The 16,389-nt window shown below is 39.0% G+C and overlaps 1 protein-coding gene across 2 annotated transcripts in view; it reads left to right on the top strand.

The window, feature by feature from the left end:
- Positions 1-16,389, top strand: part of FGD6 (FYVE, RhoGEF and PH domain containing 6) — a 109,515-nt gene that overhangs the window by 44,572 nt on the left and 48,554 nt on the right. The window contains exons 4-5 of one of the 2 annotated variants that reach the window (XM_082666733.1): positions 7,488-7,555; positions 7,639-7,669. The exons of the other annotated variant lie outside the window; for it this stretch is intronic. Of the exons in view, the coding sequence (XP_082522859.1) occupies positions 7,488-7,555; positions 7,639-7,669 (99 nt within the window). The remainder of the gene's footprint in view (positions 1-7,487; positions 7,556-7,638; positions 7,670-16,389) is intronic. 2 annotated transcript variants of the gene reach the window in all.

The raw sequence follows: 16,389 nt of genomic DNA, 5'->3' as shown, positions 1-16,389 counted from the left end.
GCTCCGGACGTGCAGGCTCAGCGGCCATGGCTCACGGGCCTAGCCGCTCTGCAGCATGTGGGATCTTCCCGGACCGGGGCACGAACCCGTGTCCCCTGCATTGGCAGGTGGACTCTCAACCACTGTGCCACCAGGGAAGCCCTGTTTTTATTTTCTTTATGGTATCTTTTGAAGCATAAAAAATTTTAACATATGACGTTCAGTCTATCAATATATTTTTTTTAATGGATCATGATTTTGGTGTTGTATCTAAAAACTGTTAGCCTAAACCAAAGTCACAAAGATTTTCTTCTAGAAGCTTTATAACTTTAGGTCTTACATTTAACTCTATGATAAATTTTCAGTTAATTTTTGTATATGGTGTCAGGTAGAGTATAAATTCATCTTTTTGCTTGTGGATATCCAGTTGTTCCAGCAATGTTCAACCATTTGTTGAAAATAAAGAAAAAAACCCCAACTATCTTTCCATTGAATTGCCTTGACAACTTTGTCAAAAATCCATTGACCAGGGACTTCCCTGGTGGCGCAGTGGTTAAGACTCTGTGCTTCCAATGCAGGGGGCCAAAGTTCGATCCCTGGTTGGGGAACTAGATCCCACATGCATGCCACAACTAAGAGTTCACATGCCACAACTAACGAGCCTGCAAGCCGCAACTAAGACCTGGGGCAACCAAATAAATAAATAAATACATTAAAAAAAGAAATTAAAAAAAATCCATTGACCATAAATTTAAGGGTTTACTTCTCTCAATTTTTTTCCTATTGATCTACACATCTGTCTTTATGCCAGTACCTACCATTTTTTTCCCCAAAATTTATAATCTCAGCTTCTAGAAAAGAAACACATACTATATAGTCACCACTCTCAGTGCTGTCTCTGAATCACTGTCACCCTTTGTCTCACTGAGTTGCCATGCAACACCTGAGATCTGAGATATTTAATGTTTAAATATCAGAATTTTAAGGTTGAAAGTTCAACACTCTAATTTTACAGATGAGGAATCTCAGGCCCACCATAGTTGTTCTCCTAAGTTAAAGTATTGTTGTCCCCTGCTATAATATCTGCCTAGGGATAACATTATTATAGAGTCACTCTGCACAATTCTCTTTAACCCAGGCCCCGGCAGAGCAAGGTCCTGAAGAGGGGGGAAAAAAAAGTTTCAGAGTAGAGTCTTAACAAGGGGAGAGTGATAAAAAGAGGAAAGGAAATAAAAGGTAGATGCCAAAAATAAAGTACATCTACTTGAAAATTTTGTATAGAGCTGATATACATTTTAAGTGATTCTACTTATTAAATGTTTCAGCACCTGTAGTGTGCCTAGATTTATTTAAAGCTAGTAATAAAACCTCCTCTTGACCTTTAAGGGACCTCACATCATTTGAAAATGGAGCGTGCAGTACCAAGGCTTCAGTTCTTTCGGTGGTTTAGGTTTCTGTTTTTAATTTTTAATGCATTTCTTCTGGCTGTCTAATTTTTAAAAGGCATACTGTATTTTACAAATCTTAAACTTCCTTCCTAGCTACAGACGACATAGAGAAATCATTATAATAGTTAGAAAGCATTGATTTGCTAAAATATTTTTCAAAATAACAGTTATCTGTGTGTGTATACGTGTATGGCATACATAGCCATGGTTATTAGTGCATGACTGATACATGGTCTTTAAGATAAGGCTGTGCTTAGGACCGCTTCCTGAGGAATGTTATCTACATGTCATTTAAAAGGTAAGTGAATGGAGTTGTTCAGTTGAGCAGAATTTATCCAACCTGTTAGTAACAATCATTCAACAATCTGTCTTAGAAAAGAGGAATGAATGGGGGATAGGGGTCAAATTCATCTATCTAATTGTCCCTTTAAAAAATAGAGTTTGGGAGCTAAAGTCAAGTAGCAAGGCTAATTAGACCAGACTATTACTCACACTGAATTAATAACTGATTGTTCTTTAAAGATTATTTTTGGGGACTTCCCTGGCGGTCGAGTGGTTAAGACTGCGTGCTTCCAATGCAGGCGCACGGGTTCAATCCCTGGTCAAGAAACTAAGATCCCGCATGACGCGTGGCACGGCCAAAAAAAAAAAAAAAAAGATTATTTTTGTAAGTAGTTGATTTCATAGCTTACTTTGAATATTTTTTGGATGACAGTACTTATATTCTGATGGAGGGTTAGGATTTCTTGATATTGTATGTAAATACTTCTGTAGTAAAATATGAAAACATGGAAGCAACAAATGCACACTGTGACGTTAGTGTTTACTCCTGGAGAAGGAGGGGAACTTTAATGTTATATATAATAATTTGTTTCATAAAAAGATTTAAACCAAAGATTGCAGAATGTTTGGATTTGTAAAATCTTGAGGGGAGAGGAGAGGAGATATACGTGGGTATATGTGTAGCAGTGATTAGCAGTAGATAATGAAGAGAGATTCAGTGTGTAATAGGATTTCTTGGATAGATACTGGGAAATCTGTGTTCTCGTCCCAACTCTGCTAATAATCAACTTTGAAGCTTGGCAAATCCCTGTTTTAAATGGGTGTTCTTTGGGATTCTGCTCTTGGTCCAATTCTCACTTTATATATTCCTTGTGTTTCATCTCCTTCACTTCCAGGACTTCTACTACCATGTTCGATTCAGTGGTTTGTGATACGCTAAAAAAAGAAATCTAAAAATAAAGTTCTTATATTTTATATCTATATCTGTGTGACTTCTTATGAGCATAGAAATGATTATAATTTAAAAAACCTAAATTTTAGCATGGTGTAAAACCTTGAGGAATCCTCTTCCTATTTACTCATTTAAATGTCACCAATGCTTTGAGTTAATAAAAGTGTTTTAATGTATACAGAACATAAACAGACATACTTTAAAAAATCATTAAACTGTAATTTTCAGAAGAGCTTCATTCATTGTTAAACTGCATCTGTTTCTTTTTAATAATAACTTTTTCTTAACATCTTTATTGGAGTATAATTGCTTTACAATGGTGTGTTAGTTTCTGCTGTATAACAAAGTGAATCAGCTTATACATATACATATGTTCCCATATCTCCTCCCTCTTGCATCTCCCTCCCACCTTCCCTATCCCACCCCTCTAGGTGGACACAGAGCACTGAGCTGATCTCCCTGTGCTATGCGGCTGCTTCCCACTAGCTATTTTACATTTGGTAGTGTATATATGTCCATGCCACTCTCTCACTTCGTCCCAGCTTACCCTTCCCCCTCCCCGTGTCCTCAAGTCCATTCTTTACATCTGCATCTTTATTCCTGTCCTGCCCCTACGTTCTTCAGAATCTTTTTTTTTTTTCAGATTCCATATATGTTTTAGCATACGGTATTTGTTTTTCTCTTTCTGACTTACTTCACTCTGTATGACAAGCTCTAGGTCCATCCACCTCACTACAAACAACTCAATTTCATTTCTTTTTATGGCTGAGTTATATTCCATTGTATATATGTGCCACATCTTTATCCATTCATCTGTTGGATGGACACTTAGGTTGCTTCCGTGTCCTGGCTATTGTAAATAGTGCTGCAGTGAACATTGTAGTATATGACTCTTTTTGAATTATGGTTTTCTCAGGGTATATGCCCAGTAGTGGGATGGCTAGGTCATATGATAATTCTATTTTTAGTTTTTTAAGGAACCTCCATACTGTTCTCCATAGTGGCTGTATCAATTTACATTCCCACCAACAGTGCAAGAGGCTTCCCTTTTCTCCACACCCTCTCCAGCATTTATTGTTTGTAGATTTTTTGATGATGGCCATTCTGACTGGTGTGAGGTGATACCTCATTGTAGTTTTGATTTGCATTTCTCTAATGCTTAGTGATGTTGAGCATCCTTTCATTAAACTGCATCTATTTTTATACATTGGTTCTGACACTGAAATTCTGGAAACAGGTAAAAACAATTTTTTTTGCAGATAATGAAGTAAGGCAAGATAGGGGTAGGGGATTAAGAGGCACAAACTACTATGTACAAAATAAATAAGCTACAAGGATATATTGCACAGCACAGGGGATATAGCCAGTATTTTATAATTCCTTTAAATTGAGTATAATCTATAAAATTTTTGAATCACTATGTTGTACACCTGAAGCTAATATAATATTGTAAATCAACTCTACCTCAATAAAAAATTAGGTTAATAAAAATTATAAAGGCTTGGGGGCAGCATCATGAGCCAGCAACCTGTACAGTCACACAGGGCCCTCACTTCGTTTAATGCTCTACTGTCACAATCTTGATATGCTTAATAATTTTGAACAAGATGCCTACATTTCACTTTGCATCAGACTTGCAACTTATGTAGCCAATCCTGTAAAAACTGAAGCATACAAAAGATTCCCTCATCCTCACACCTCCTAATCCAGCCCCCCCCCCCCCCCCCCCCGCTGTGAGTGACTACCGCTAATAATTTAGTTTATCCACTTGGAGGCTTTTTACAATAGGATGCACATTCAAGTGCATACATTATCATGCTTAAGTCTTTCTCTAAAAACTGCTACATTGAAATCTACACAAAGTCACTGTGTGCTGGATCTTCTTGGAAAACACCATAATCCAGAAGGCTACAGACTTTAAAAAAAATTTTTTTTTCTTTGGCTGAGCCAGGCCACACAGCATGTGGGATCTTAGCTCCCGACCAGGGATGGATCCTGTGTACCCTGCAATGGAAGCACGGAGTCTTAACCGCTGGACTGCCAGGGAAGTCCTAAAAAATTTTATTTATTTATTTATTTTTGGCTGTGTCAGGTCTTAGCTGTGGCACGTGGGATCTTTCCTTGCGGTGCGTGGGCTCCTCTCTAGTTGCCGTGTGCAAGCTCCAGAGCACGTGGGCTCTGTAGTTGAGGCACAAGGTCGGCTTTCTAGTTGCGGTGCTGGGGCTTCATTGCCCTGCACCATGTGGGATCTTAGTTCCCACCAGGGATGGAACCCATGTCCCCTGCATTGGAAGGTGGATTCTTAACCACTGGACCACCAGTGAAGTCCCCCTAAAAAATTTTTTAAAGTGGCTCTAAAAATCTCAGGCATAAGAAGTTGATACTGAACTGCAGTTTCAGATTTTATATTGGTGTGTTTGTTTTAAAGCATGTTTTACTTAAAGCTTTAGGGAAATAGCTTAAGTTTCAGAGTATTAAGATACCTATCTCTAATGAGATTTCACTTTCTAAAATCTAGTAAAATAAACACTAAGCCTCTCCTAGGCAAGTCAAGAATGAAAATAAAGTTTATTCATCAGTTAGGCTCAATTGGACAAGGGATTCACTAGTGGGTGTATAGGATTATTTGGGGCTGTATTTAGTTTGGTGAAGGGGAAAGGCAAAGGATTCTTAGAAGTAGCTACATTAAATGGTAGGAGCAGAATGAGCTCACAGTTGTTCATGAGACCTTTTGTTAGGGAACTTAGGTAAACTATTTCGTTTAATCCTCCTGACAACCCTTGCCAGAGGTGGTATTATCTTCATTTTACAGATGATGAAGCTGTGGCTCAGGTCTCAGAAACTTTCCTAAGGTTACAAATAACGTATGGCAGAGCAGAAACCGAAACTTCTATCCTTGCAACTTACAGTTCATGTACTTTCCACAGCCTCACTCTTTCTAGAGGTTTGTTCGTTCACACAGTAGTTGTTGACTGCCTACAGTGTTCTAGGCATAGATGCCAAGAAGGTTAGACCAGCAGCAGGACTTGCAGGAGACTTACTGGGGCAATTGCCTTGAGGGGAAAGAGGGAGAGAGGGAGGGAGGAAGCAGGAGTGGTAGGAAAAGCCTTTGACTTCCCTGCAGATGTGGCCTCTGCTAGGAGAGAGGGGAGGAGGGACTGGGTGGGGAGCAGCCTCAGGCCAAGGCAGTTCTGAGAAAGTCTTGATCAGGCTGCTAAGGGGTCTGCATCAGGCAGGGGGGCCTGGCTCTAGTACCCTTTCCTGGTCAACCTTGCTGGGGGCAGCCTGCGGGACTCGTGGCCTGATGTTCTTGCTGTGGTGACTCTGAATGTGCAACAGCTAGAGGCTCTCGGTCAGCCTGGCTCCCTGCAGCAGGTTCCCTTGACGGGCTGTCTGAGCGGGGCACCCCCGTGGCCACCACACGCAGCGCTGTTCTATCCTGGTGGGGATGGGGAAAGACTGACAGTGTGAGGAAGCAAATGGATACAAAAAAAAGAAAAAGAAAAAAAAGAAGGTAGTCCTTTCCTTGATGCTCAGGTAAGCAGATGTGCTAGCATCCTAGCCATGATTTCAGTTTAGAAAAGAAGACTATTTCACACTGTTACTCTTATTATTTTTAGAGACTTAAACATTGGGTAAAACTTGGAGATAATCTGAGAGTTCACTTCCTAAATAAATAAATAAGAATTAGTCACTACCATTATTTTTTTCCTGTCATTTTATTAGTGACTGACTACTGCACTGTCATGGTCACTTTTTACCCTTATTGTGACATTGCCTTGTCCAACTGCACTCTGTGCAGCACAAAATAACTGGGTCCTGGTATTGTCAATGCCAGCATGAATGTAGAGGCCTCTTTCTAAAACCAGATCTGACATTTCTTCAACAGAAACATCAGTGCACTTTCCTTCTAATGGCAGCAGTCATAATTTTCACCTTACATGTAGTACCTGAAATTTTATGACTGCTTGTTCCTTGTTTACTCTCTTGCCCTTCACTCTGTAAATGTAGTGTTCAGATCTTTCACCAGAATAGAAATGGAGAGAAACTCTTCTCCTTTCCTCTGCTGCCCTGGAGTCAAAGCCAGCTCTATCAGTGTTTAAATGAAAACAACTACAACAATAATCTCTCATAAATATTGAGACCTCATTCATAATCACCTCTCTTTTTTTCAAAAGTGTACATTTTTTGTCCCTGCTAGAGCTTTTAATTTTCACACCATACAATACATATTAAAATATATTCTTTTCAGCTCTTTAGAATAAAACTGCCTTGACTGTAAGAGCATATTTCTAAAAGGGATTTTAAGTAAGTTGAGAGTGCCTGTGGCTGTTGGCCTGTGTGTGGTATAGACTGTGAAGAGCACTTTTCAGATGGCACTTAGGTTGCCTGATTTAGAGTGGCTTTACTAAGGGTGAAGTGCTCTTATACATGCCTATTGAATCTTTCCTAATCTTAAATTACTTGTGTGCACCCCAGGAACTCACATCATGGGATATCTGTAGGCTTCAGTGGCTGCAGAATGTGGCTTCAGTTTTGAACCATTGGACAGTATGCCCCACCAGGGCTCTGGGGCTCCTGGGGCAGTCTATCAGTCCACTGTTGATAGTGGTGAGGATTACCGATTGCTCTCAGCAAATCGTGTATCGTGGTTTAATAACCACATCTAAACCTCCACGTTTGCCATCTGAGACATTATATAGTATGAAATGTGTTCTAATTGAAACCTATAAGTATCAGAGCTTGAATGTACGTCTAACTAGCTCCAAGCTGATCTTCATTATCCTTTTATGAGTTCATGTTTTCTTAATGCACTCTTATCACAGGGTGAAGATACTGGGATGAAAAGTAAAGTCCATCATATTGCCAAGGAGATCATGAGCTCAGAGAAAGTGTAGGTATCCAGTTTCCAATTCAGAAGACTATTTGTTTCCCCATTGACTCATTTAAAACATGTCTCATTGCTGTTTTTTACAGGTTTGTGGACGTGTTAAAACTTTTGCATATTGTAAGTATCTGCTAATATTTTCTTGAAGTCTGAGACTATCCACTTTTACATCTTTCCCTGTCCCTCAATATGTTCAGCATAATTAACTTAAATATATTTAAATTAACATGTATATACATGTATGTGCTTTCTAATACATGATTATATTTTAAAATTCACACATATGTGAAGAGAGAAATTTTCTAAAATGCATTAATCTCATGTATGTATAGTATACCCAGATGATTTCTGAAACATAGAGCCTTTATATCTGTATTTCCAAAGTCTTTAAACTTTCTATCTTCATAATAAAGAGTTATTAAAAGGATAATATTTCTTCTTGGGCATTTTGCAGAAGTTGTCTGCTACAGTAGAATTTTGCACAGCAATGGGTAAAGAATGTCATGATCAGTGTTTAAAACTGTTCTAACTGAACAAGCTCCTAGAAAGACACTTAAAATAGACATTTTTACAACTAACTTTTTAAAGTTCTGTTCAGTTTTTTTAATTGTGAACTTGAACAAACCTGTTGGGAAACAATTATGTGTCTGAATGCATATTCATTTTTCTCATGCACTCCTTTGTACCTGCAAGTTTTCACAAGTTTCATTACTCATTGGCAGTTAAAATGCTTTTAGTGTTACTTTATTTTAATTATATTTGGGCAAGATATTAAGACTTAACAAAAGAAAAGGTTGAAGTAGAGGAAACAGTAAAAAAAGAAATGGAAGTGACTTGAATTACCATCCAAGAAGTTTACTTATATGGTAATTATTAACATCATATTAAACTGAATTGCTGAAAAACGGTAGGTTTACAAAATATACACCCATTTATGTCTCTGCAAAGAGTATGATTTTCAGTGTTTTTTTTTAATAGATATGTAAACATGAAAAATGGGTTATACTTAGAGGTGAGATCATTCACCAGATGATCCCCTTGTGCTCTGCACTTGATCCGATAGACACGTGGAGGCCTAATTCCTGTGTGAAAAATCTCTAGCTTTGGAAATTTTTTCTTAAAAATTTCTTAACATTGCTAATTTGTTTTGAGAAGTTATTTTCCCATGAATAGTTCCTCATATAACTCTTGACTATATTGGAAATTTCCCTTTTAAAATTCATATATATATATATATATATATGTATGGCAATATTTGGTCACCCAGAGTTATTGACAAGCATATTGTCAATTCCAAAATTAATGATAAGCTTGATAAATATAAATGACTTAGCAAAATAAACTCCATATACATTTGCTGTTATGCCCCAACCTTCTCTATTGTACAAGCAATTGCAGGGGGAGAAGAAAATGCTAAACTGCTGTTTTTCTGGAAAACTTAGAACATATCTCTAGGATGAGCAAACTGTATCTATTGGACATATTTTCTGATAGACATGTTTAAATACAAATAGGACCACTCCAGGGAAATTTTAAGCATCTGCAAGTGAATGAGTAAACTTGTAGAGGCAAAAACTTGCTATGTTTAACTTCACTGTTCGATTTGATCAAAACTTGCATACGAATAACAATTTATAGACCACACTTGGAGAAGCATTGGCTTAGTAGATTGTATTTCTTACCAAGTATGTGAATTTTAGACAATAGTTTGGGGAATTTCCCGGTGGTCCGCTGGTTAGGACTCTGCACTTTCACTTCCAAGGGCCCAGGTTCGATCCCTGGTTGGGAAACTAAGATCCCACAAGCTGCGTGGTGTGGGCAAAAAAAAAAAAAAAGTTTGACCTGTTAGGTCTAGCTTTCCTCATTTGTAAAATGGGGATAAAAATACCCATCTCTCAGGTTGTGAGGAATCAGTGGAATAAAGTATGTGAAAGAACCTGGTATTGTGCAATATATGGTAGGGTCTCAAATTGCTGTTACATTTTCTTCTTCTTCTTCCCTTGTAGAGCATCGGAATGGGAAGTATTCTTTTTTTTTTTTTTTCAATACGCGGGCCTCTCACTGTTGTGGCCTCTCTCGTTGTGGAGCACAGGCTCCAGACGCACAGGCTCAGCGGCCATGGCTCACTGGCCCAGCCGCTCTGTGGCATGTGGGATCTTCCCAGACCGGGGCACGAACCCGTGTCCCCTGCATCAGCAGGCGGACTCTCAACCACTGTGCCACCAGGGAAGCCCGGAAGTATTCATTTTAATATTACCAGGCAGTAGACTTTCACGATTCTGTCCCTTTCAAATGCCCTTATCCCCCTGTATTAAAATTTCATTTTAATGAAGGAAGTTCTGATTCCAGTGGGTAGAGAAGCAATTAAAAGCTTTACCAGTATGTTTATTTGATTTAAAAATATATATATATCCTGGTTCTTACCTATATATTTTTGGAGCAAAGCATAAGCCCTATAAAAATAGACAATTAGACCAAAATATTTCCCTTATCTCAGATCTGATTGATGGCCTTGGCCTCTTCCCCGCTGGTGTTGAACAGAGTGAATCATCCATAACCCACCTTGATTTGCACATCTTGAAAACCTCCTAAGCCTATAACGTAGGAGTGAGAGTAGGTCATCTGCCAACCTCATGTTAACATCCTGTCTGGTATGTGCAAATGTTAACTCACTAGAGCCCAACATTAGCGGGTATCTTAACAACCAAGCATTAAACAGGTTCTCAGCCATTACTAGGAGGGGTTTGTCACCAGGTTAGGATAATGTGGGTGAAGCCAAAAGCATCTTGTTTGTTTCAATCCAGCACTCCCACTATGCTGCTAAGGCTCATATTTACTCTTCTACCAGAAGTACCCCATAAAGGTAGCATGTGGGTTGTTTTAATCCTGAGCACTCCTGCTACCTGATTTCCTCTAAATGCATTAGCTTCTGTGTTATATGATAGAATATGACTGCTTTAAAATATCTAACAGGCTTTAGATAATCCAGTGGGTATTTTTGGAAATCGGCCAGGTATCCACGTGGCTTGGGAGAAGCTATTGTTTAGTTATATATGATTTCCCATTAATAGTCTTCCATATTAGAGACTCTAGAATAGCACTAATAGATCTTTCTGTGAAACAGAAATGTTCGGTATCAGCACTGTCCAATAGAGTAGCCATACTTTAAAAAGTTTAATATATCAGAGTAGTTTGTTAACATTTTATAGATCACTTTAATATGTTACTGTAGCTCACTATCACTTCTTTGTTTTGAATTTCCTGAACCAGGTGCTATAGCTCATAAAAGTGTTTTTAAATCTAATGAATTTTATCATATTACATCGGGAGGAATTAGATTTGGGTAGAGGTTATGTGATTTAAAATATACTTAAGGTTCTAAGAATTAGTGCACTTAGCTGAGGGCTTTGATTCTTCTGATGTTTGTGAGAAAGAATTGGGCCTGCAGAGGCAGTAGCAAGACTATAAGTAATGTTTTATATGGTCCTCACTCTGCAGTACCTACCATGAGCTCTTGGACTTTGACCTGGATTTGAAAAAAGGTCCAGTATACACATTGTCTCTAAGTCAATGCCCTGTTGAGTCCAGGGAAAAAAGAGATTCTTAAAAGGCAGTCTTTCCCTTTTCAAAATAGTAGTGCCATCCATATAGCTGCCAAAGCCAGAAAACTAGGATTTGTTCTTCATTTCTCCCTCTCACCTCTCCAGCCGAACTATCAGCAAACCTGCTGATTCTATTTCCTCTTTACTGCTACCAGCCTAGTCCAGATAGCATCTCATACTCAAAACAGCACCAGCCTTTTAACTGGGCTTCCTATGTCCATTCTTACCCCCCTTCAATCTGTTCCTTAAAAGATTTTTTTCATATAAAATATTAGGAGTGATTTTCTTAACATATATATATTAGATCATGTCACTCCCCTGCTTAAAACTCTTTAAATGGTTCTCATTGCATTATATAGTAAAAACCATGCTATTTTCCAAGTCCTGTAAGTAGGATGACCATCTGTCCTAGTCTGCTTTTGACCATCTTGGTTATTGTCTTAGCATAATCTTATTAATAGAGCTCCCTTTTACTGTCAAAAATGATCCAGTTTGGATAGTAAATTATGGTTCCCCCTGCCTGTAAGGCGCTCTGTGATTTGGCCTTTAGTAGTGAGGTGAAATGTTGGTCAAAGAGAGAAAGGCATTCTCTCACTTGCAGACCATGTTCTGGCCATACCAGCCTCCTTTCAGTTCTTAGTTCAGTGCTGAGGTTATTTCTGCTCAGAGATTTTGCCAATGCAGTTTCCTGGAATGTTCATCCTTCCTTCCTTTGTTCATAGCTAGTTCTTTCTTTATCCTTCCAGTCTGGGCTCAATGTGACTTCTTCAGAGAGGTCTTCACTGACATCCTTTTCTCTTCAACTTTCCTGTGTTTCTTTTCTTCTTGATACTTAATATGTTTTGTATATCTGTTTGTTTACTTGTTTGTTTTTGGTCTCCTGTACTAACATGTAAGCTAGGTGAGGGCAGACATCCTGTATCTTCAGAGTCTCCCATCATTCCTATTCAGTGGAAGGCCCCCAGTAAATGTTAATTGAATGAATGAATGGGACTAATTGGTTAGTGGTTAAGAATTCTGCTTCTGCCACTAACTGTGTGCTCTTGGGCAAGTTAATGAAGCCTCGTTTTCTTCTGGAAAATATAATAACCACATAAAGTTGGTGTAATGGTTAAATGTGATCATACAAAAAACTGTTAGGGGGCTTCCCTGGTGGCGCAGTGGTTGAGAGTCCGCCTGCCGATGCAGGGGACACAGGTTCATGCCCCGGTCCAGGACGATCCCACATGCCACGGAGCCGCTGGGCCCGTGAGCCATGGCTGCTGAGCCTGTGCGTCCGGAGCCTGTGCTCCGCAACAGGAGAGGCCACAACAGTGAGAGGCCCGCGTAACGCAAAAAAAAAAAAAAAAAAAAAAACCGTTAGGCACCAATTAGTTTTAGCTGCAGGCTAAGTGGAGGTCCTTCAAGATAAAGTGCTGTTATTTAGAATGTTATGTCAGTTAAAATCCATACTATTTAGTTTTAATATTATCTTAGTAAGCTTTTACTAAAATCAATCAAAATAGAATTTGTTCCCGAAAAATAGCCTACTAGGTTTCTTCTTCCATTAGAAAGTAAGCTCCACGAAAGCAGGGATTTTTATCTGTTTTGTTTATTGGTGTCGTACTAAATTAGTATGTTAAATGAATGATAGGAAACTGATGAATAATACTTGGTTTGGTGAAACTCTAGTTGTTTATATTTCTTCTCCTCTTTTGTAGCAGAAGTTGTCCAATGCAGAGGTTGCTATTATATTGTATATAAATGCCATTTTCCAGATAAAACAACTTAGACATCTAATATAATTAAGTACAAATGATACAGTGTTTTTTTGCTTTTGTTATCTTATTTGCTTTCTGATGGGAGACCGGTTTAATAGACATATCTATAAGCTTATTTTTTAAATGTCTAAATAGCACGATTTAAAATATATATTTTGAAAGAAAATGATTAGAGACTTTAGGTCTTTTTGACAAAGATGGGCTGGTTAAGCAGTAGGTAAGTGGTACTCGTAATGAAGCATCTTTGTTCTACCAATTGCCTTAGACTGGGATATACGTTACCTTGAAAATTTGAGAGACTCCCAATTAAAATCTATAGAGTTAGAGGCAAAACTACTTGGACATTCAGATGTCTGTTAGTAAATAGAATATATCTTTTTTTTAAATGCATTATAAAAGACTTCCTTGGGCTTCCCTGATGGCACAGTGGTTAAGAATCCGCCTGCCAATGCAGGGGACACGGGTTCGAGCCCTGATCTGGGAAGATCCCACATGCCGTGGAGCAACTAAGCCTGTGCGCAACTACTGAGCCGGCGCTCTAGAGCCCGTGAACCACAGCTACCAAAGCCCGTGCGCCTAGAGCCCATGCTCTGCAACAAGAGAAGCCACCGCAATGAGAAGCCCGTGCACTGCAACAAAGAGTAGCCCCCATTCACCACAACTAGAGAAAGCCTGCACGCAGCAACGAAGACCCAACACAACCAAAAATAAATAAATTAAATAAATAAATTAATAAATAAATAAAATAATAAAAGACTTTTTCATAGAAGCCTCCAGTTTTTACCATCTTAAAATGACTTCATCTTGTTCTACTGAATACACCTTGTCTTTTCAGTTTTGAGAACCATTTAAGTATCGTTTGTTCTTTAGTTATAAAGAATCCGCCTTTAGTGTCTATTGACATGGCTACCAGACTTTCACTTCTGAGCAGCTTCCTTCGCATGAGGACTATCCTTCACTGAATGAAGTTCATTGTTTTTTTTGGTTTGTTTGTTTTAATTTTTGACCTCATCTTGCGGCATGCGTGAACTTAGTTCCCCAATCAGGGATCAAACCTGTGCCCTCTGTACTGGGAGCATGGAGTCTTAACCACTGGACCGCTAGAGAAGTCCCTGAAGTTCATTGTTAAGAGTGCCTTTGTCTTGCTGCTGAGGTGTTTGTTTCCCTTACCTTGGTTTGGTATAATGTTTCCTTCTGTTTATAGACCTCTGTTTGAGGGCTCTCTTTCCAAGCTTCCAGGGACTTGTGGATCTTAAATGGTGGTCATGTATCATTTAAGATAACCAAATCTCCTTTAATTAAATAAATGGCCTTATTGAGTGCTCTCTGTGTACCTCGCAGCATATGTTACACAAATTATCTATTTTAATCCTCATAACCACCCTATCAGATAGATGTCATTTCTGTTTTTTTAAATGAAGAAAGTAAGCTAACTGCCAAAAGTAACCCACTAAATGGCAAAACCCATTAAATGGCAAAGCCAGACTTTGAACCCTGGTCTGTTTGAGCCCTTGCCCTAAATGAATGTTCAGAAATTGATTAAAAATTGTTACTTGAAATGTCTGCCATGCTGTGTAGGGTACAGTGTATCTTTGAGTATATTGGCTTGCATTCAGAATTCTTTCAGTTGGGCCAGGAAACTGGAGAAGTTCTAGTTTTTCATCTTCTAAAGATGATCATTTAGGATATATTATGATGATTATTTCTTAATGTTATTAAGCAGGGGTTGGAGATTTGAGACAAAGGATAGGTTTCATCCATGTTTTATACAGTTTTGCATTGATGATTGTACATGATATCACTAGGTCTGAACATAGAGGGAGAAGTAACTTCATTGGTCAAATATTTTCATTTTAAAACAAAATCAAATTGTTAACGTGGAGCCTTCCCCCACCCCCTTTAACTTAATAGTATCACACTGCTTTCTGTATATTTTTCAAAGCTCTTTGACCTTAGCAGCTGCTTTGCTTTTGCTTAATATGAAGTGATTCTTAATGCCCTTCATTTACGCAGGGAGCCCTGCAGAGCTCCCTGTCTGCTCATATGCCCATTTAGTCTTCGTAATTCACTGTGTCATCATAGTGGCTAAGTAATGCCCTAAGGTCAGGAAGCCCAGTTAGGACAGCTGGTTATTAACTCACTTACTTCTCTTTGGTCCTGGAGATATAAAGCCTGACCTGAGAAACAAGGCCATCTGTTTTGTGCTTCGTTGGCTTCAGATGTTCAGACTTGATTTTATTTGCATTGATTTTTGCTTGCTCTTGCCCAAGTGATCAGAGCTGGTAAGGCTAGTATGTTAATACCTCAAAGGAGCTGAGTTTTTTTTATGTTGATCTGGTTCTTATTTGTAGGTTTGCTTGGAATTATTAAGAATACTATTATGGTATGCTTTTTAATCCAGAAGCCCATTTCTGTTTCTAAAAAGGCCAAGTTGTTGTTGATCAGAAACTAGAGTGTAGATGGTTCAGTTTTGCATACAGAATCTTTGGTAGGTTTTATGTTAGAGCAATAGATTGAAGTATATGTAGTTGATATCAAAAAACTCACCCGTTGGGCTTCCCTGGTGGTGCAGTGGTTGAGAGTCCGCCTGCCGATGCAGGGGACACGGGTTCATGCCCCGGTCCAGGAAGATCCCACATGCTGCGGAGCGGCTGGGCCCGTGAGCCATGGCCGCTGAGCCTGCGCGTCCGGAGCCTGTGCTCTGCAACGGGAGAGGCCACAACAGTGAGAGGCCCACGTACCGCAAAAAAGCAAACAAACAAACAAAAAACTCACCCGCGTACCTAACATTTTTACACTCTAGCTCCCTCACCTCTTTTATTTTACTTAGCCACCTTTTCCAGTGTGAAAAAGTATACTTTGGATCTAATTGAAAGTGCCAGTCCTGTGGTCTTGCATCCTCACTGATTTAGTCAAGGGGGTGCTGGTAAATTTGGATTCTTCTGCCTCAAAATAGTTTTGCCTCTGGCTCTTAAGTGTCATCACACTTTCCCAAATTATCCTGGCTGTTAGCATTTAGAAAAATAACCAGACATATGTTGTAATCATCCTTTCTATTTAAAAAAAAAAAAGTTTCCTCCTTCCAGTGGCACGAGTTTGGAAATGGTTGAGGTTCGTGAAGAGCTGAGAAGTTAGAGATTGCGTGTAGTTCCTGTGTGAATTAGTTGCATCTGGCACTGGGACCATTGCACATGGCTTTCAGGGGATGGTAGCCCACGAGGTGAGGGAATGAATTGGGGTCAGGGCTGCGCTGTGCAGTTAAGAAGGCCATCAGTTACGAGTAAGGCCCTTGGTCTGAGTTGCACTGGCCTGGAGGAAGGGGTGCTCTTTTCTGTTTTCAAAAATCCACAATGAAGACTAACAATGGCCCTCGTAGTACTTGTTTAAAATATGTAACTCTCTGGGTCTTAGGAATAATATTTAATAGCTGGGTACAAACTCTCTAAATTCCTATTGTCTTTGTTAAACGTTCTTCTTT

Source organism: Grampus griseus, assembly GCF_964374135.1.
Source record: "Grampus griseus genome assembly, chromosome: 11".
Lineage (NCBI taxonomy): Eukaryota > Metazoa > Chordata > Mammalia > Artiodactyla > Delphinidae > Grampus > Grampus griseus.
The sequence above is the reverse complement of the archived record's forward strand: the minus strand, read 5'-3'. Positions and strand labels throughout refer to the sequence as shown.